The sequence below is a fragment of the Dipodomys spectabilis genome, unplaced genomic scaffold, assembly GCF_019054845.1.
Source record: "Dipodomys spectabilis isolate Male_0828 unplaced genomic scaffold, ASM1905484v1 ptg000098l, whole genome shotgun sequence".
Lineage (NCBI taxonomy): Eukaryota > Metazoa > Chordata > Mammalia > Rodentia > Heteromyidae > Dipodomys > Dipodomys spectabilis.
This window is the reverse complement of record NW_024870775.1, coordinates 19,337,168-19,359,217: the sequence shown is the minus strand read 5'-3', so window position 1 is coordinate 19,359,217 and position 22,050 is coordinate 19,337,168. Positions and strand designations below refer to the sequence as shown.

Genomic DNA, 22,050 nt, shown 5'->3' with positions numbered 1-22,050 from the left:
GAAAACTGGAAGTGGTGCTGTGGCTCAGTGGCTCACCTTGAGCTGAAGAGCTGAGGGACAGTTCCCAGGCCCAGAGTTCAAAACCCATGACAAAAAAATATAATTTGAGAAAAACAGAGAATATACAAAGACTGGTGGGAGGAAAAAAAGAAGAAGATAGGCGTGGTACCACATGCCTATAATCCCAGAATTCAGGAAGCTAATGTAGGCTAAGTGCCAAAGGTTCACATCTGTAATCCTAGCTACTCAGGAGGCTGAGACCTGAAGGTCTCAGTTCGAAGTCAGCCTAGGAAGAAAATTCTGGGCGGAAGATTCCATGAAACGCCGGGCGCTGGTGGCTCACGCCTGTAATCCTAGCTACTCAGGAGGCTGAGATCTGAGGATCGCGGTTCAAAGCCAGCCCAGGCAGGAGAGACCATGAGACTCCTATCTCCAATAAACCACCAGAAAACCGGAAGTGGCGCTATAGCTCAAGTGGTAGAGCGCTCGCCTTGAGCTGAAGAGCTGAGGGACAGCGCCCAGGCCGAGTTCAAGCCCCACGACCGACCAAAAAAAAAAAAAAAGAAGATTCCATGAAACTCCAATTAACCAGCAAAAAGCTAGAAGTAGAAGTATGGCTCAGCCAGGTGGCGGTGGCTCACACTTATAATCCTAGCTACTCAGGAGGCTGAGATCTGAAGATTTCGGTTCAAAGCCAGCCCAGGCAGGAACATACTAGAGACTCTTATCTCCAATAAACCACCAGAAAACTGGAAGTGGCGCTGTGGCTCAAGTGGTAGAGCACTAGCCTTGAGCTGAAGATAACAGGGACAGCACCCAGGCCCAGAGTTCAAGTCCCACGACTAACAACAACAACAAAAAAAAAGAAGTATGACTCTGACTGAGCACCACCATTGATCAAAAAAGCCTCAGTACCAACACAAAAATAAAGGAAGCTAAGGCAAGAGGATCATGAGTTTGAAACCAACATGGCTGACCCATATCCCAAAAACAGGGGAGGAGGCATGGGAATAGAATGAGAGAGATGATCATAAAAGAGAGAATAATGATAAATAAAAGCCTTTTCCAGTGTAGCATTTAAATGACTAGAGAGAAAGCAAAATAAATCTGAAATACTGCTTTTGCTAGGGCTGGGAATGTGGCTTACTGGCAGAGTGCTTGCCTAGCAGACATGAAGCCCTGGGTTCCATTTCTCAGTACCACATAAACAGAAAAAGCCAGAAGTGGTGCTGTAGCTCAAGTGGTAGAGTGCAAGCCTTGAGCAAATAAAGCTCAGGGACAGTGCTCAGGCCCTGAGTTCAAGCCCCAGGACTGACAAAAAAAAATGCATTTGCTCTCAAGTGGTGGTACATGGAAAATGTACCACCAGGTTTCCAGTCATTTTCATAACATAGATACACACCAGCAACATTATGGTTACACCATCGTTATGTGCACAAGTAGCTGTCTTCAATCTGAAAATCACTAGCCACAGAAATCCTGCTGCTGACCTTTCACTCGTCCTCTAGGAGACATGACCACCTAACATAAATGAATACTTCTCAGACATCAAAACATTCTTTACTACTACAAGTATACCTCATCATATATGCTCCCATTAATATCTGCACCATAGATAGGTGCCACAAAAGTTAAATTTTTCCAGTATTTGCGTTCCAAATCTTCATAATCCAAGTATCTTGGAGTACAATATCTGTAAAAGATTAAAAAAAAAAAAAGTAAGCAACTTTAGCTTTTTCACATTCATTTTCTAAGCAAAATCCTATTGAAACAAAAACACTACTGAAATCTATGTTCTCAAACCCTGTAAAAACACAAATGCATTTAATTCTGATCACGTTATATTTGTTTTTGTTTTATAATAACACCAGAGTCTGTGCTCAGGGCCTCACAATGGCTCATTGCTTATCATAGCTGGCACACTTCCACTTGAGCCACCTAGCCCATCTTTTTGCTACTTAATTGGAAATAAGTCTTACAGGCTTTTCTGCCAAGGCTGGCTTCATATTGTGATCCGCTAGAGCTCAGCCTCCTGATATCTAGGCTTACAGAGTGTGAGCTGTGGGCTCTGGCTCACTTTACCATCGTTATTGAGGAAAGTACCTTCACAAAAATAAGAGGAGAGTTTAAAAAGCATTATCTGAGCTTTTGAATTATTACTAAAACCTTTAAGCAATTACACAAGGATATTTTAGAGATTTATATGTATAAGACATAACACCTATGGAAAAACTGAGAAAGAACAAACCCACTAAAAATTCATTAAATGCATTAACTATGGGGGGAAAAAAAAGAAGAAACATCTTAGACAGCTGGAATGAGAGCCTATATGGTTAGAACCATTCCAGAATATAATGTTTCAGAGTGTACCAAATGTCAAAAAGGGGTAATAACTTCCCAAAAACACAGCTCCAAGCTGGGTGCTGGTGGCTTATGCCTGTAATCCTAGCTACTCAGGAAGCTAAGATCTGAGGATCTCAGTTCAAAGCCAGCCTGCAGGAGAGTCTGTGAGACTCTTATCTCCAGTTAACTACCAGAAAACAAGAAGTGGCACTATGGCTCAAGTAGTAGAGCCCTTGCCTTGACCTGAAGGGCTCAGGGACAGGGCTCAGGCCCAGAATTCAAGCCCCAGCTCTAGAAATTCAAGAACAAAACCGACTGTACAATGGCAGGCGGCTGCAGCAGAGACTGAAAACACAAGCTAAGAAGCAGCAATGAAGAGTTCTTAAAAATATAAACATAAGGTAGGTCTCTGAATTTATTGACATTAAAAAGTTCTTCTGCACTAAGTAGTTCACAGACTATTGTGAGTCTGCTGATTGAACAAAAGAAATATCCAGTTAGAGGTATGGCTCAAGTGAAAGAGCACCAGCCAATGAGCAAAAGCATCATGCTATCTGAGGATAGCGGTTCAAAGCCAGCCTGGGCAGGAAACTCCATGAGCCTCTTATCTCCAATAAACCACTCAGAAAACCGAAAGTGGTGCAGTGGCTCAAGTGGTAGAGCTCTTACCCTGAGCTGAAGAGCAGAGGGATAGATAGCACCCAGGCCCAGAGTTCAAGCCCCACAACCAACCAAAAAAAAAAAATGTTTCTTCATGAGGAAAATAGGAAGTGGCCAAGTATGATGGCAAGCATTTATAATCCTAGGTACACAAGAGGCACAGGTAGAAGGATCACAGCCTGAGGCCAGCTCTGGGCAACAACACAAGACACTATCCAGAAAATAAATAAAGCATAGCTCAGGTGACAGAATGCCTGCCTAGCAAGCACAAGGTTCTGAGTTTAAACCTCAGTACAGGGAGGGAAGGGAGGAAAATAAGCAAAGAAAAAAGACAAATATATGGTTTCACTCATATATGGAAGCCATAGCTATAAGATAAACATATTCATGGATATGAATGTATGTATACATACATATACCTACTTCTATACATGTATACACACATACAAACACATAGAATATGGTTCTAACTATGGGAATAGACAGGAGGAAGCAAGGGAGGAGAGAGGGAAAGGGAAAGATGAAGGGTAAACAGGTTTTTTGTTGTTGGTGGTGGTGATGGTTGTTTATTTGGTGGGAGGATTTTTTTGTCAGTCTTGGGGTTTGAACCCTGGACCTGGGTGCTGTCCCTCAGCAATTCAGCTCAAGGCGAGCCACGGCACCACTTCCCGTTTTCTGATGGTTAATTGGAGATAAGAGACTCAGACTTTCTTGCCTGGGCTGGCTTTGAACCGTGATCCGCAGATCTCAGCCTCCTGAGTAGCTAGATTTACAGGCGTGAGCCATTGGCACCTGGCAGGTGAAAAGTTTTTAAGTACAGTGCAACTATGTAAGAAAACGTCAGTAAGAAACCTCAGTGAAAGTTGTTAATCAATAAGGGGAAGAGAAAGCAATACAGTATTCTGAGCAAACATAATACATGCATGTCTGAACTGCAGGTGTGGAAGATGAGACAGAAATGGGGTATATATTTTGAGCAAACAATGTATGCATGTCCAAAGTACTATGGTGAAACCTCTTGGTTTATCATTAAAAAAATGATAGGAAACTCAGTTGTGGGAGTAGGAAGGTTAACAAAGAGAGTAAATAAGGAGGAATATAGCTAGCACAATTGATTTACATGTATGAAAACAGAATAATAAAACCTGCTGGAATTGTTTTAACAAAGGGGAGTGGGATAAGGAGGTGATTGAGGAGATGAAGTTGATGGGGATATATTGAATGCTTGTGTGGAAATGTCACAATGAACCCCCACTTACACAACTTATGTATGTTACTAAAGAGTAATAATAAGGGCTGGGAATGTGGCTTAGCAGAGTGCTTGCCTAGCATGCATGAAGCCCTTGTTTCCACTCCTCAGCACCCCATACACAAAAAAAGCCAGAAGAGGCATTGTGGCTCCGGGGGTAAGAATTCTAGCCTTGAACAAAAGAAGCTCAGGGACAGTGCTAAGGCCCTGATTTCAAGTCCCAGGAATGGTGAGTAATAATAAAATAAATAATAATAAGATTTTTTAAAAAATAAGCAAAGAAACAGAGAAAACAATGAAACCAAATTTTTGTGATTGGCAAAAGTAGCAATGTTACCACACTAACAGTTTAGATTGACTAAAACAATCACAATCAACACATACATTCACTAGACTATTATTCTTTTTTTTTTCCTCTACTGTTGTACACTGTGTCCTATCCAAAGAAGAAACCAGATGAACTGAAACCTATGAAAATCAGTTGCATCTCAGGACCACAGGACAGCCACAGTCACATGACCATGCAAGTGTCCTATATAGTCACACAAGAGCCTAGATTCTCAATATATCAACAAATACTTAATTGTACTTAATAGTACTACCTTAAAAAGTAGAACTTCATTCTCCTTCCCTTCAGGGTAGCCTGCACTTAGCAACTCACTTGGAACAAAGAAATATGGCAGAGGGGACAATGTATCACTTCTGAGGTGAATCATGAAAAGGCTTCTCCGGGAGAAGCCAGCTTCCAGGACAGGAGGAACAAGCCATGTGGCAAAGGATCGCAGACTTCCACTAAGAGACTCATGAGGGAAACACTGCTGAGCACCCCAGGCAACATCTTGACTACAAATTCATTAGAGGACCTGAACCAGACAGGACCTACAACCCTCAGGTTCCCAACCTTCATAAGCTATGAATGAGCACCCCAGGCAACATCTTGACTACAAATTCATGAGAGGACCTGAACTAGACAGGACCTACAACCCTCAGGTTCCCAACCTTCATAAGCTATGAATTAGTTTAAGTGGCTGAAAGTTGGGATCACTTATACACAGTATGAAATAACTAATAAAACAATGGTGCCCTTCCAATTCATTCAAGATATTTTTCAAGTAATTTAAGGCTTAAACATTGTCACACAGAGAAAATTTTGCCTAACAAAGATAAATTGTGTATAATCAAAACTTCATGACAATTAAAGAAAAGACTCACAGCTATTATGAATAAGGTAAACTATAGAACATGTCCTTAACAGTGAAGCAAAGGGTAAGAGACAATACCCCAAGAAAACAAATGCAGCTATTAAAATAGGGTCTGAAAGACACTGAACAGCTGACTTGTGCTATCCACATAAACATTTGAAAGAAATACAAACAGCAAACAAAATCATCAACTCACTTGCCACTGTTGGCCAGTTGTCTGAACTCCTTCACAGTCATGGCCTTTTTCTGAATGTTGTATTGAGTAAACAGTCCCGACTGCCCTGTGACCATCTGCTGAATCGGTGCTGGAATAAGCAAATTATCAATGTCATCATAGCATTGTCTTGGCTTCCATTCCTTAGGAGGAATCACCTAAAAGTAAAATAATAAATTATTATCCTGAGGCAAGGCACCAGTTAATCATGATTGTAATGCTAGCTACTCAGGAAGCTGAGATGTGAGGACTGCAGTTAGAAGCCAGCCCAGGTAGGAAAAGTCTGTGACAGTCCTATTTCCAATTAACCATCAAAAGCCAGAAGTGGAGCTGTGGCTCAAGTGGGAGAGCACCAGCCTCCAGCACCATAAACTTTGAAAACAGTTTCTATCACCACCACCTAGTATTGACAAGAGGCAAGAGGAGGACAAGCTATGTGCTACTGACTGTCTTCACTTACGGTGAAACTGTACTCTCTGTGCTAAAGAATCATGTGTATCAACTATGACCAGAGCAGTCTCTGTCCAATTACTGTGTGGACAATTTTCATCCATCTCATATATTTTAAAAGTTCATCATAATCTGCCAACTTTCCCAACAAGAATTATCTCAAGTGCAATCAGACCTAAGGTATCAAACCTTGACCCCAGATATAAAAGTAAAATCCAAATACATATCTTAAAAAAATACTAATTAGCCGGGTGCCGATGGCTCAAGCCTGTAATCCTAGCTACCCAGGAGGCTGAGATCTGAAGATTTCGGTTCAAAGCCATCCCGGGCAGGAAAGACCGTGCGATTCCTATCTCCAATAAGCCACTAGAAAACCAGAAGTGGCATTGTTGCTCAAGTGGTAGAGCGCTCATCTTGAGCTGAAGAGCTCAGGCCCAGGCCCAGAGTTCAAGCCCCATGACTGACCAATAAAAAAAAAAAATACTAATTAGAAAATAATCAAGGGGGCTGGGATGTAGCTCAGTGGCAAAGCGCTTGCCTAGCAAGTGCAACGTCCTGGGTTCGATCCCCAGTACCAAAAAAGAAAAGACAAAAAAAAAGAAAATAATCAAGGGCTGGGAAGGTGGCTCTGTGGTACAGTGCTTGCCTTACATGCATGAGGCCCTGGGTTCTATTCCTCAGCACCACATAAACAAAAAGAAAAAAAGCCGGAAGTGGCGCTGTGGCTCAAGTGGTAGAGCGCTAGCCTTGAGCTGAAGAGCTGAGGGACAGCGCCCAGGCCCAGAGTTCAGGCCCCACGACTGGACCCAAAAAAAAAAAGAAAAAGAAAAGAATCAAAATAGACAATAATCTGAAGCCAAAGTCACTACTATTAGAACTATTCCATCACTATCTTTGAATCATAAACTAAGACAAATTCACTAAGTTGTCAACACTACATTAACAAAGAGCCTTCCCATGCTCTGTTCTTCAAGGCTATATAAGCAAAGTAGCTTTGTAAGTGCAGTCTTGATTTTCACTATAACATCTGATTTAGTGCAGTTCTGTACATGTGTTACTGTGGCAACTTCCACAACAATAAGATAGGCAATATTGATTTTATATTATTTGCCATAAAAGATGGTAAAAAATGATTAGAAAAAATAGTGTATTGTGGGGCTGGGAAGGTGGCTCAGTGGTAGAGTGCTTGCCTTGCATGCATGAGGCCCTGGGTTCAATTCCCCAGCACCACATAAGAAAAAAGAAAAAAACCAGAAGTGGCACTGTGGCTCAAGTGGTAGAGCGCTAGCCTTGAGCTGAAGAGCTGAGGGACAGCGCCCAGGCCCAGAGTTCAGGCCCCACAACCGGACCCAAAAAAACAAATAAATAAAAAATAGTGTTGTATTCCTAATACAAGCAATAGGAAATTATCATGGGATAGGATAAATAAGTATCTCCAACTCTGTCAATGAGTCTTGACTTACTTAAGGAGGCATTTTTTGGACTCAGGTGTGTCTTGTAATTGTAATTCTCATTAACTTTCTTCAGTCTCATAATGCCAGGAGCAGCACAGGTGGATTCTGTGCCTGGAGCTCCCTTGTGAAGGTAGCTGTTGCTTCCTCTTCCAAGTTACTAAACATGTCACTTTGTCACCAGACAATATACTAATCTCAGTGGAAACACAGTGTATGTTTTCAAGAAAGGAGAGAAAATAGGACAAAGGGCTACATTCAGAGACCAAAGGAAAGAGTCATATCCCAGATTCCCTTCTGTCAATCCTTAGTAAACCATTACAAGTTCAAGACCAAACTTTGTTAAATGATTCTGAAAGAAGATATTTGTTTCAACTAAAGAATGATTTGCGGGGCTGGGAAGGTGGCTCAGTGGTAGAGTGGTAGAGTGCTTGCCTTGCATGCCAGAGGCCCTGGGTTCGATTCCTTAGCACCACATAAGCAAAAAGATAAAAAAGCCGGAAGTGGCGCTGTTGCTCAAGTGGTAGAGCACTAACCTTGAGCTGAATTGCTGAGGGACAGCACCCAGGCCCAGAGTCCAGGCCCCACGACTGGACCCCAAAAAAAAAAAAAAAAAAAATGATTTGCCTCATAGAAGTAATGTTAAACTGCTGAGAGGCCAAAAATTAAATATTTTAAGAGCTACTCCAATAAAGAAGCTAAGCCTGGAAATTCATCCTGAACCTTTACTTTGTTTTCTCCTTTTTCAAATCTCACCCAGATCTAGTTAACACTCACTCTAATATCCCTAAATTGTAAACCTTTCTAAAATTGACTTTGAACTTTAACAAACACAAACAAAATGACAGACCCTCTAGGGACATATGTAAAGACTTGGATTACAAGTAGCATCCAGTTGAGATAAGAACCTGATGTCCAATCTCAACAGTTCAGGAAGTTGTCTGCTCAGCTGCATCTGCTCTCCACAGGTAACCTTCACAGCAGAGATGGAAAGTCCAGGTAAAACCTTCACACAGATGAAGTCACCTGATTCATCCCAATAATGGGCTCTGCCAGAGCTCAGGCATTCATATAGACATGATACTGACATGTCTATAGGTTTCAGTCTTACAAGTCCCAGATTACAAACTAAATAATTAGATCAATTAAACTGAAATAAGTACAATAAAATACATTTTTCCTAAGACAATTTTTAAATTAAACTTCATTTCTTCCTCTCTGGTTACAAATAAAAAGAGATGAATTTCATAGACTACCTCTCTTTCAGAGCTCTTTGATCTGTCAGAGTCCAAACATGCAATGCAGTTCTCCAAACGTTACTGAATGCATCTATGACCCTGAATGTATCATTTATCATCATTTTTACAGGTATTATCTGGCACTTATAAGAAGAAAAGGTTTTTCAAACACATCTAAACTATAGACCGCTTCTCTCTTCCTCACTGGTCTAGGCTACCATCCTCACTTGACAAACACAAATGCCCCAACAAGAATCACTGAATGCTATCTCGCCTCAGACCCAAGAAATACATTCTGTAAATAGAGGCCAGTGATCTAAACAACAACAGCAGCAACAAAAGAAATAGCCAGGCACCAGTGGATCACACATGTAATTGTAGCTGCTAAGGAGGCTGAGATCTGAAGATCAAGGTTCACCGACTGCCCAGGCAGGCAAAATCTGTGAGATTCTTACCTCCAATTAGCCAGAAGCAGAGCTGTGGCTACTGCACCAGACTTAAGCGAAAATGCTAAGGGTCAATGCCCAGGCCCTCACTTCAAGCCCAAGTATGCACACAAAAACAGAAACAAAATAGATAAGCCAACAGTCACTACATCTTCCTTTCCTTGCACTTAGAATGACCATCTGATAGTTTACATAGTCCCTTCTGCACTTTCCTCACCACCTGCTAACCCTGCCCATACAGTGCCAACTCCCTATTCCTCTCATAATGAAGTTAAGGCCAATTTCTAGACTTCTGAACTTACTGTTCTTTCTTCCTACATCTTGAGAAGACTGAGGTTTTTTGTTTGGTTGGGCTTTTTCTGTTGGTTTTGTTATTTCATTTTTTGTTTTGGCAGTACTGGGATTTGAACTCAGGGCCTGTACTTCCTAGGCTAGTGCTCTATGGCTGAGTCATACCTTCAGCCCTGCTTTTTACTAATTTTGGAGACAGAATCTAACAAACTTTTCAGCCCAGGCTAACTTCAACCTGAACTCTCTTTTGATTTTCTGGGTTTGAGTCTCTGCTTAAATGTCCATTTCTCATCATTATAACATGCTATCACCAATATGTAAGTTCCATGAAGCAGGGATTTGGTCTATTCTATATCCCCAGCACCCTCACATACTCTTGGCACATAGCACAAACTCTTCACATTTGGTGAAAAAATAACTAAAAATAGAATAGACAAAGAAAAAAACTGATCATGGTTGCCTAGGGCTGCAAGGGACAATGGTTGGTGACAGGAAATAGGAAATGACTGCTTAATGAATACAGTATCTTTCTGTGATGATGAAAATGTTCAGAAAAGCAACAGTAGTGACAGATGGACAATTGAATAAACTAAAAACCCCTGAATTACTACTTTAAGTAGGTATACTGCTTTTTTTACGACTATTTAAAGATATTTAAAAGTTTAATTTTTTTATATTTTAGAATAAAGTTAAATGACAAAGAAAAAGCATAAGAAGCAAGGAAAGGAGAGAAAATTGATAAAACTATTAATATTCTTATACTTCTAAAACTCAATACAGGTATATCTCTGGTATCTATGAGCTATCCCTGATTTGTAAAGAAATAAAAGAGAAAAAAAAAAACCAGTGGTCTAAGAGCATAGCCAGAAGCATGGCTCAAGAATGGAAAAAGGATGGACACTGATGGCTCACATCTGTAATCTTAGCTACAAAGCAGGCTGAGACCTGAGGATTGTGGTTCAAAGCCAGCCTAAGCAGGAAAGTCTGTGAGACTCTTACCTCCAATTAACCACTTAAAAACCGGAAGTGGAATTCAAAGTGGTAGAGCTCTATTCTTGAGTGAAAGAGCTCAGGGACAGCACCCAGACCCTGAGTTCAAGCCCCACAATGGACCAAAAAGAAAACAGAAAAAAGAAAAATAAGATCACTATTATTTGAGGAAGGAAATCAATGTTACAAATGGATAACAAGGACAAACACATTACAATTTTTCTCCTACAGAAGACACAATGAAGCATAACTGAAGGCCAAGTGATCTTTTTTCAAGCCAAGATCTGAGCATAATCACCTTTGCAAGACCTGCTCGGTGAGCTCCTTTCGATTCCATGTAGGCAAGGTATTTGTTGAACTCCCGGAACTCCTCCATGGAGGGTCTGAAAGTCATTATCTTACAGCTGGGGTTCAGGGGGCTCCCCGCCTCCGCCACCTCCATGATGGCTAAGGTAGTCTCTGTAGAGAAGAGGATACAATCATCAGCACTGAATTATATGTGCTTAAAGTCAGTGGTCTTTTCTACTGAGCACCATGTAAGCAATCCCCTGAAATCACCCCCACACAGCAGGAGCTCTGCTCTCCAGTTACTTCCTACTCCCTCCCTCATCTCTCCAGACTTCTGATAAAACAGCAGACTCTGGTCACCTCTTGCCAAGCTCCTATTCCTGGCACAGAATCACAGCAGGACTGTACTGCTGGCCTATTCAAGATCCTTGGTTCCAAGTAAAAACAAGACCACAAAAGATGTTATTCTTTTGGGGAGTTGGGGGAGGGAGGAAGAGGGCATTTGTTTTGTCTAGACAGGGACTTGAACTCATATCTGATGCTTTTATTCACTGGCTAGTGCCTTATCACCTATGCCACATCTCCAATCCTAAAATGTTGCTCTTATGTACCAGTTCTGAAAGAAACTCTGTCACTCACATGCATATTATCCAAAGACTTCAACTGGGCTAAGTGGAGGACACTCAATATTCCTAACACAGTTGGCTGGAATATGCTTCCAGCTTGTTCTAACATGCTCTCCTGTAATAATTTACAAACTAATCATTGAACAAAACCACCAGGAAGAACAAAGAAAGGCGTAGGTGTCTCTTCCCCTCCCAAGTTCACTGTCTAAAGGTTGAGAAAACTTCAAAAATGCATACAAGAAAGAAATAACTCTACTAGACTAATTAGAAATTACTTCCTTAGAAAGGGGTGGGGTTAAAGACTCATAACAAGATATTTCAGTGGTCAGATGAGAGAATGACTAGTTCAGGAAGCGGAGATACATGGGACAAATTGCAGGAACTGAGGAGAGTTTAGTGTCTGGTACTTAGAAACCAAAATTTTAGAAGATACATAAAATAGGTGTTCAAATAGTAGCATGGCTCAAGTGACATAGCATTTACATAGGAAGCACAAAGCCCCATAGTGCACACACGTGCGTGTGTGCACACTTGCATGCATGCGTGCACCCGCATGCCCACATACACACTCACATAGGTAGTCTGCAGGTTTTGCTGCAAAAATAACTTAATTTTGCTGTCAATGAGTGAGATGATTCCTTCAACAAATGTTTATGGAGCACCTAACACATTCTAGACACAGAGAATGCAAAGATGAATAAAGAAGCTCTAAAATGAACTGGGTACTGGTGACTCACACTTATAATTTTAGCTACTCAGGAGACTGAGATCTGAGGTCGTGGTTCAAAGCCAGCCTGGGCAGGAAAGGCTGCAAGACGCTTATCTCCAATTAACCACCAAAAAACTAGAAATAGTACTGTGGCTCAAAGTGGTAGAACGCTAGCCTGGAGTGGAAGAGCTTCAAGGACAGCATCCAGTTCAAGCCTAACAACTAAGCAAAAACAAAAAAGCATTAGAGTGACTGATTCAGAAAGACCCACCCAACCTACTTCCAGATAGTGTAAAGAACTCAAATTTGTTTAAATCCTTTTTTTTTGGGGGGGGGGGGGGGGGGTCCGGTCGTGGGGCCTGAACTCTGGGCCTGGGCGCTGTCCCTCAGCTCTTCAGCTCAAGGCTAGCACTCTTCCACTTGAGCCACAGCGTCACTTCTGGCTTTTTTCTTTTTGCTTATGTGGTGCTGAGGAATCGAACCCAGGGTCTCAGGCATGCAAGGCAAGCACTCTACCACTGAGCCATCTTCCCAGCCCTTTAAATCCTCTTTGAGTGAAGTTTTCCCTTTTTTTTGACAGCCCTGAGACTTAAACTTAGGGCCTGGATGATGTCCCTGAGCTTTTTTGCACTCTACCACTTGAACCATGGCTCAACTCCTGACTTTTTGAGGATTAACTGGAGAGCAGTCACACGGTCTTTCCTGCCTTGACTAGCTTCAAATCATTATCATCTCAGCCCCCTGAATAGCTAGGATTACAGGCATGAGCTACCAGAACCACTCCTTACACACACACACACACACACACACACACACACACACACACACACACACACACACACACACACACACACACACACACACACACTAAATTTAATTGCCTGAAAAAAATGTGAAAAGTGTAAGAGAAAATCAGCTATCATCTAAGAAGTTAAAAAATATATAATGATGTGATTATCATTCATTTAAAGAACGTAAAACTGATCCATCCTACAATATACAGATAAGGAGTTAAAAGAAACAAAAAGATGAAAAGTAAATTACAGCCCCAGGGGCTCATGCCTATAATCCTCTCAGAGGGATGAGATCTGAGGGTTGTATTGTAGTTCTAAGACAGCCAAAGTAAAAAAGTCAAGAGACTCTTACCTCCAATTAACTATCAAAAAGCAAAAAGTAAGGCAGCACTGGTTGCTCACACCTGTAATCCTAGCTACTCAGGAGGATGATATCTGAAGATCATAGTTGGAAACCATCCTTGGCAAAAAGTCCCCAGGAGATTCTTATCTCTACATAACCACTCAAAAATGGGAAATGGCACTGTAGCTCAAGTGGTAGAGTACAAAAAGGCTCAGCAGGGCTGGGAAGGTGGCTCAGTGGTAGAGCGCATGCCTTGCATGCCAGAGGCCCTGGGTTCGATTCCTCAGCACCACATGAGCAAAAAGAAAAAAGCCAGAAGTGGCGCTGTGGCTCAAGTGGTAGAGCGCTAGCCTTGAGCTGAAGAGCTGAGGGACAGTGCCCAGGCCCAGAGTTCAGGCCCCATGACTGGACCCAAAAAAAAAAAAAAAAGGCTCAGCAATAGCACCCAGGCCCTGAGTTCAAGCCAAGAGTTCAAGTCCCAAGACTGGCACAAAAAAAAAAAAAAAGAGCCAAAATTAGAGGTGTGGCTCTCTAGTGGTAGAGTGCTAGCCTTGACTGGAAAAGCTACGGGCAACACTCTAACCTTGAGTTCAAACACCAGTACCAGAAAGCACACACATAAAGTACGTCTTAACACCCTTCAGGAATTTAAAATTCAAAGAAAATAATCTCAGAAATATAGTAATACACAGGAGAAAACATTTTGGATTCTCCTTGTCTCAGGAAAAGGATATGCAAAATTAAAAAAAAAAAAATCCTAGACCTAAAGGATTGGAATTCTTAGTCAGCCTGCACACAAGAGTCTGTGAGATTCTATCTCCAATTTACCAGCAAAAAGTCAGACACCTGTAGCTCACATCTGTAATCCTAGCCATTAATGAGGCTGAGACCTGAGGATCTCAGTATGAAGCCAGCTTGGGCAGGAAAAATCTGAGACTCACCCCCAATTAATCACCAAGAAGCCAGAAGTGGAGCTGTGGCTCAAGTGATGGAGCATTTAGTCTTGAAAAAAAAGCACAAGGAGGGCTGGGAAGGTGGCTCAGTGGTAGAGCGCTTGCCTTGCATGCTTGAGGCCCTGGGTTCGATTCCTCAGCACCACATAAGCAAAAAGAAAAAAGCCAGAAGTGGCGCTGTGGCTCAAGTGGTAGAGCGCTAGCCTTGAGCTGAAGAACTGAGGGACAGCGCCCAGGCCCAGAGTTCAGGCCCCACGACCGGACCCAAAAAAAGCACAAGGATAGCACCTAGTACTGAGTTCACACCTCAAGACTCTCCAAAAAAAAAAAAGGTTGGGTATGTAGCTCAAGTGGTAGAGCACCAGCTATGAGCATGAAAACCAACCAAGAAAGCACAATTCTAGCCAGGCAACAATGCCTGTAATCCTATCTACTCAGGAGGCCAAGATTTGAGGATCATGGTTCAAAGGCAGCCCGGGCAAAAAAGTCCATGAGACCCTTATCTCCAATTAACCACCTGAAAACTGGAAGTGGTGCTGTGGCTCAAGTGGTAGAGCACTAGCCTTGAGCTGAAGAGCTGAGGAATAGCGCCCAGAGTTCAAGCCCCATGACCGACAAAAAGAAAAAAGGGGCTGGGAAGGTGGTTTAGTGGTAGAGTGCTTGCTTTGCATGCTTGAGGCCCTGGGTTCGATTCCTCAGCACCACATAAGCAGAAAAAAGAAAAAAAAAAGCCAGAAGTGGCATTGTGGCTCAAGTGGTAGAGTGCTAGCCTTGAGCTGAAGAGCTGAGGGACAGAGTCCAGGCCCAGAGTTCAGGCCCCACGACCAACCGGACCCAAAAAAAGAAAAAGGAAGGGAGGAAGGGAGGGAGGGAGGGAGGACTTGGGAGCGAAGTAAGGAAGGTAGGTTCAGAATTCAAGTCTCAGCACCAGATTGAACTTCCAGTCCCAGTCCCTACATATCTTCCTCTATATAAACTTAGGTACACACACCCAAATCTATGGCCTGCAAGGTAAAATTTTCACTCTATGTAGTAAATACATCGTTCTTCACATGCATCCAAATCTAGCTCTTGCTTAGCTACCCCAGCCTCATCCATCACTAACTACACTGTATAGTCATTCCTGCCTGTCCACAGGAGATCGGACTCCTCCTCCTAGGATACTCATGTGTAAGGGCACTCAAGTGCTTTCTTTAAAATAGCTAAATGTTCACATACAACTTATGCATAGTCTTCTATATATTTTAAATTATTAGCTTACTTAGTCAACGTAAATGTTAAATGAATAGTATGCCATACTGCTGAGAAGTAAAAATCTATATATGCAAAATTTTCAAATATTTTTAATCCTCAGTTCAATTCATTGATGCTAAACACTCAAATACAGAAAAGAAAGCCAACTGCACTTTGCACAATACTTACAGACTTGTGCTTCTCTAACAAGCAGAGTTCTCTGTGTCCTGGCACATTACTCCCTACTCTTGAAGCAGCCTCAGCCTGCTTCCTCACCTGGCAAACTCTAGCGTATCTTGAGATTGCCAACCCTCTGGCAAGGACTGAGTGACACCCTTGCATTTCCTCTCCCTTTCTGCATGCCTCCATAGAGCAGTTGCCTCACCCAGCTGCTAGCACTTCTGACCACACACTGAGCTATGAGCTCTCAAAGGCTCTCAGAGCCATCTCTGTCAGCCCTGGCATACAGCCTGGCATGCAGCCTGCTGCAATAATTATTTGCCAGCTGAGTAAAAAACACCAAATTGTTACAGTATTTAAATAAAAAGATGCCAAATTCAGATCATTTTCTGTCTGGTGTTTTGTTTTTGTTTTTGTTTTTTGTGGTGGTACTGGGTTTGAACTTGGGTCTGGGCACTGTCCCTGAGGTCTTTTGCTTAAAGATAGCACTACAACGTAAAGCACAGTTCCATGGCCAGCATTTTGTGGTTAATTGGAGATTAACCACAAGAGCCAGTGGCTCATGCCTGTGATCCTAGCTACTCAGGAGACTGAGATCTGAGTATCATGATTCAAAGCCAGACTAAGCAAGAAAGTCCAAGTCTTATCTCCAATGAACCACCAAAAAGCAAAAAGTAAAGCTATGGCTTAAGTGAGAGTACTAGCCTGGAGCAAAAAGCTAAGGGACAGTACCCAGGCCCTGAGTTCAAGCCCCAATAAAAGGCACAGGCACACACACACATACACATACATACATACACACACACACACACACACACACACACACACACACACACACACACACTCACTCACACAATATCAGGCAAAGGAAGGATAATCATAAGTTTGAGGTCAGCCTAGGCTAAGCAGCTAATGCTCATCCTTATATGACTATTAGTTTCTTCAACAAGCCCTGGCACAGAATGGCTCTGCACTGCTGGCTCCTACTAAAACATAACAAGACTGTCTCAACAAAATACCTGCAACAAATGAGCAGCAATTAAAATTAAAACTTGGCTATGACCTAGCTTTCTAGAGAGGGATAAGAGACTTTGTCCCTATATGACATAACTTCTCCTTTGACTGCACAAAACTAGTTACAATGCCCAGCACCAGTGGCTCACGCCTGTAATTCTACAGGAGGATGAGACCTGAGAATCACGGTTCAAAGCCAGCCCACCCAGGAACATCCTCGATACCCTTATCTCCAATAAACCACAGAAAACTGGAAGTAGCATACACCAAAACCCTAGTTACCTTAGGCTTTAGAACTTTTTCAATCTCTAAACCCAATATATGATCATCATAAAATTTTAAATGTTAAAATAACTCAATATTTAATCCAACTATCTAAATATTTGCCAATATTATAGGCAAATAAGTCTATTGTTAAATTTCATTTCTTTGATTATTAATAGCACTGACTTTTGGACATTTATGTACATTTTAAGTTCTTTGGGGGGACTACTTATACTCATTACTTTTTTTTTGTCAGTTGTGGGGCTTGAACTCTGGGCCTGGGCTCTGTCCCTCAGCAGTTCAGCTTAAGGCAAGCATTCTACCACTTGAGCTACACTGCTATTTCTGGTTTTCTGAGTTGTTTATTGGGGATAAAGGTCTCATGGACTTTCCTGCTCCGGCTGGCTTCGAACCTTGATCCTCAGCTCTCAGCCTCCTGAGAAGCTAGGATTACACGTTTGAACAATGGGCACCTTACCTTGAACTTTTTTTTTGGGTGGCGGGGGGCAGGGAGTCATGGGGCTTGAACTCTGGGCTTGAGTGCTATCCCAGCGCTCTTCAGCTCAAGGTGAGTGCTCTACCACTTGAGCCACAGCACCACTCTGGCATTCTGGTAGTTAATTGGAGATAAGAGTCGCACAGACTTTCCTGCCTGGGCTGGCTTTGAACCACGATCCTCAGATCTCAGCCTCCTGGGTAGCCAGGATTACAGGCATGAGCCACCGGCACCTGGCTTACCTTGAACTTTTATCTTCAAGTGATCCTGCTGTCTCAGTCTCCCAAGTAGCTGGGACTATAGGTATACAAAAGTTTAATAAGTGGGCTGGGAAGGTGGCTCAGTGGTAGAGAGCTTGCCTTGCATGCCTGAGGCCCTGGGTTCGAATCCTCAGCACCACATAAGCAGAAAAAAAAAAGCCAGAAGTGGCGCTGTGGCTCAAGTGGTAGTACGCTAGCCTTGAGCTGAAGAGCTGAGGGACAGCTCCTAGGCCCTGAGTTCAGGCTCCATGACCGGACCAAAAAAAAAAAGTTTAATAAGTTTAAAAGGAAAAATAGAAAAAAAAAACTCTGCTATTAAGTGAAAAAATGTCTGGTATCCATTATACTTATATATCTCCTACGTTTTCATTTATGAAAAATGTTTACTATAAAGAAACAATGTCTACCCTCCTAGTTTAATGACAAATCAGATCTATTCAGTAATAATAAGGAAGCTGATTGTTTCTGGCAAATGTAATGTTATATTCTACACTGTTTTCCTTATGCATGATGCATTTCTGACTTGGATTCTCTACTTCTGAACAACTTCTGAGACATAGCTCCAATCATATGCTATTAGTTTCTTAACAAACCCTGGCACAGAATGGTTCTGCACTGCTAGCTGTTACTAAAGACAATCCTTTAAGGTCTAACTATAAAGCACTCACCAGTTTAGCAGGTAATGCACCAGGCTAAAGAGACAATCAAGGAAGAGCCACAGCTGTACTAGTTTAGAAGAAGGCTATTTCAGTCTCTGTCGTTCCTGTTCAAACCCTAGTGGTCATCACTCTCTTTCCTCCAGAGTAAGTTCAAAAAGAAATTGAGCAGCAAAGTTACTCAGTAGGTGCTATCCCACCCCTATCCCAGACCCTCCCCCACATACCCACTCTGCTATTCCCATTCCCAGGGGCCAGATTCACCAGACATGGGGCCTGGGCCTACAATAGGTAAGTACAAGTCTGGCATTTCAGTTCCAACACAAGTTAGCTAGGTTTATTCTCATAGTGAATCAAGCAAGTTTCTGCTCTGCACACTGCCTTGGATGGGCATTGTTGCAGGTTGACTCATGTCACCCCAAAACATATATTGCAACCTGACCCCAAATACCTGTGATACCTGAACCCTCAACATACATAGCCTTTGCAGATTTACGTAATCATTAAGGTGAGATTAATTAACGCAGGCTCTAGTTTATAATGACTTTTAAAAGAGAAGAGAAACCAAGCACCAGAGCCTCACACCTAAATCCTAGCTACTCAGGAGGCTGAGATCAGAGGATCGCCGTTCAAAGCCAGCCTGAGCAGGAAAGACCGTGAGACTCTTATCTCCAATAAACCACTCAGTAAATTGGAAGTAGCGCTGTGGCTCAAGTGGTAGAGAGCTAGCCTTAAGCTGGACAGCGCCCAGGCCCAGAGTTCAAGCCCCACGACCAGAGAGAGCGAGAGCGCGAGCGCGAGAGCAAGACTCAGAAGGAAGAATGCCATACCATCTGAAGACAGAAGTAGAGATTGGAGTAATGCAGGCACAAGTTAGAGAATGTCCAAACTGCTTGAACTCAAGAAGCCAAAAGAAAAGCAGGCAACAGACCCTTTCCTAAATTCTTCAGTAATAACACAAACTGCCTGGCACCTTGACTTTAGACATTTAGCTGCCAGGACTGTGAAAGAATGCATTTTCTCTTGTTTTAAACCACTCAAGCAGATGGTAATTTATTACAACAGTTCTAGCAAACCAATACAGGGCCAGGCCTAGAGGCAAAAGAACAGAAAGCCACATCAGTTTTATTATCAGTAAAACTCACAAGACTCAGACCTGCATTTTACTTTGCCCCAATGGATCCCATATTAAGGAGGATAAAGAAGTTCTTTAGCATACCTATCAAGATATCAAATGTCTGCAGGGCTCTAAATTTAGGCTGCCTTTTGTGTTTTCAGAATATACTCCACCCCATCCCCAACCCCACCTCTAACCCCAGGCCCAGGGCCCTAAGTTAGAAAACAACACAGTTTAAAAAAAAAAAAAAGCCCTAGCACTACATAACCAGACACCAGGCCTCAAACTATCCACAGACCCAGCAGGTTTTCCTTCTGGATTCAAGTCTACACCCCATTCTCTCACTCCTTGAGCCTGCCCATTCCAGAATGGAAAAGAAGACTCCAGGAAGCAGTCCTGGAACAGAAGAGCCAATGAATCTGTGAGAAGATACTTTTGGCAATCTCAATAGTTGGAAAGCTAAGGCAGGAGGGTCTCAAGTTCAAGACCAATCTGCTCTACATCGCCAAGACTCTGTCTCAAAAACAAAACAAAAACAAAAAAGCTGAGGGTCATACTGCATGCTTATAATTCCAGCAATGAAAGCCAAGGCAGAAGCCGGGTACTTGTTGCCCACTCCTGTACTTCTAGCTACTCAGAAGGCTGAGATCTGAAGATCCTGTTCAAAGCTGGCCCAGGGAGACAAACCCTTATCTCTCCAATTAACCAACAAAAAGCCAGAAGTAGAGGTCTGGCCTAATTATGAGCACAAAAAAAGGAGGAAACTAATGTCTGGCGCTGGTGGCTCACACCTGTAATCCTAGCTACTCAGGAAGCTAAGATCTAAGGATCTAGGTTCAAAGCCAGCCCAAGCAGGAAAGTCCGTGAGACTCATCTCTAATTAGAAAACTAGAAGTGGCGCTATGGCTCAGGCCCTAGAGTGCTCGCCTTGAGCTGAAGAGCACAGGGACAACGCCCAGGCCCAGAGTTCAAGCCCCATGATGGACCAAAGAGAGAGAGAGAGAGAGAGAATAATTAAAGATTGTTAAAGAGATCTCAAGAGTCAGACAGAACTGGATTCTGATCGTTCCACATGCCTTCCTCAACTTAATAGCTATGTGACCTCAAGGAAGTTATTGTTTCCTCATCAGGAAAATGGGTGGCACTACCTACCCAACCATAGACACTGCTTAAAAAACTGCCAAATGCAAGAATCTGACACATTGCCAGGTGAGTGACATCTATGTGCTCACTTAAACATAATAATTAGGGGGCTGGGAAGGTAGCCCTGGGTTTGATTCCTCAGCACCACAGAAGCAAAAAGAAAAAACCCGGAAGTGGCGCTGCGGCTCAAGTGGTAGAGCACTAGCCTTGAGCTGAAGAGCTGAGGGATAGTGCCCAGGCCCAGAGTTCAGGCCCCATGACCGGACCCAAATAATAAATTAATAATAATAATAATAACAGTAATAGTAATTAGTAGCCAGGCACCAGCAGCTCACACCTGTTATCCTAGCTACTCAGGAGGCTGAGATCTGAGGATTGCGGTTCAGCCACGGCAGGAAAGCCAGCACCGGCAGGAAAGTCCGTGAGACTCTTATCTCCAATAAACCCACTAGAAAACCAGAAGTGGCACTGTGGCTCAAGCAGTAGAGCGCTCGTTTTGAGCTGAAGAGCTGAGGGACAGCACCCAGGCCCAGAGTTCAAGCCCCATGACCGACCAAAAAAAAAGTGGCGCTGTGGCTCAAGTGATACAGTGCTAGCCTTGAGCAAAGAAGCTCAGGGACAGTGCCCAGGCCCTGAGTCCAACTCCAGGACTGGGGAAGGAAGGAAGGAAGGAAAGAAGGAAGGAAGGAAGGAAGGAAGGAGGGAGGGAGGGAGGGAGGGAGGGAGGGAGGGAGGGAGGGAAGAAGGAAATAACATAGACCTCTCCCCTAAATTCAGTCCCAGTAAACCCAAGGACCTACTGGGCACAGCCTTTGTGAACAGTTCTGCAAAGACAATACAGAATCTGAAACTTAAATATAAACCTTCCTCCAAAATCTGCTTCTTCATCCTAGTTTAAAACCCAGTTCCATCATCCACAATCTAGCTTGCCACTTTGTGGCCAAAATACTGAATCCACAAAGACCTAATGAGTGCATAAGTATAAAAGTATGCAAGTGGTTATCATACCACCGACTAGGTGTCAGTAGAAGGGCAGCACAGAGCACCAAGAACACTTTCAGAAAACTTTAAGCTAACCCTTTAACAGGATCGGGGTAGAGGGAACTGAGAAGTAAGCAGATCTCCAACAGAGCAAGATGTCCTCCACCCTCTATGTTTCACATCAGAACGCAGAGGTCATCCTGAGCTTCACCTGAGCTCCACTCCATTTTCCTCCTACTCCTAAGTATAAACCACTGTTGTCTCTTCAACTTCCTTCCTTCAACTGTTCATACTGTTCTTTGGTCTCCATGCCAACAGTTACTAGCCTAAATCAAGTATTGATCCTAAATTTTGGAATAGGACTAATCTAGCCCAGTCTGGCCTCAATCTCACCCAACCTCAAACTCTGAAGAGCAAAAGTGTGTACTTCCAAAGGATTAAAGGTGTGTACCACCATGC

General features: G+C 42.8%; 1 protein-coding gene across 2 annotated transcripts in view; it reads right to left on the bottom strand.

Moving 5' to 3' along the window:
- Kdm4c (lysine demethylase 4C) overlaps positions 1-22,050 on the bottom strand; it is a 309,906-nt gene that overhangs the window by 264,756 nt on the left and 23,100 nt on the right. For both annotated transcript variants that reach the window (XM_042686652.1, XM_042686655.1), the window contains exons 2-4: positions 10,833-10,993; positions 5,651-5,826; positions 1,579-1,693 (exon numbers count right to left, since the gene is read on the bottom strand). In XM_042686652.1, coding sequence (XP_042542586.1) covers positions 1,579-1,693; positions 5,651-5,826; positions 10,833-10,976 — 435 coding nt within the window. In that variant the 5' untranslated portion in view covers positions 10,977-10,993. The remainder of the gene's footprint in view (positions 1-1,578; positions 1,694-5,650; positions 5,827-10,832; positions 10,994-22,050) is intronic.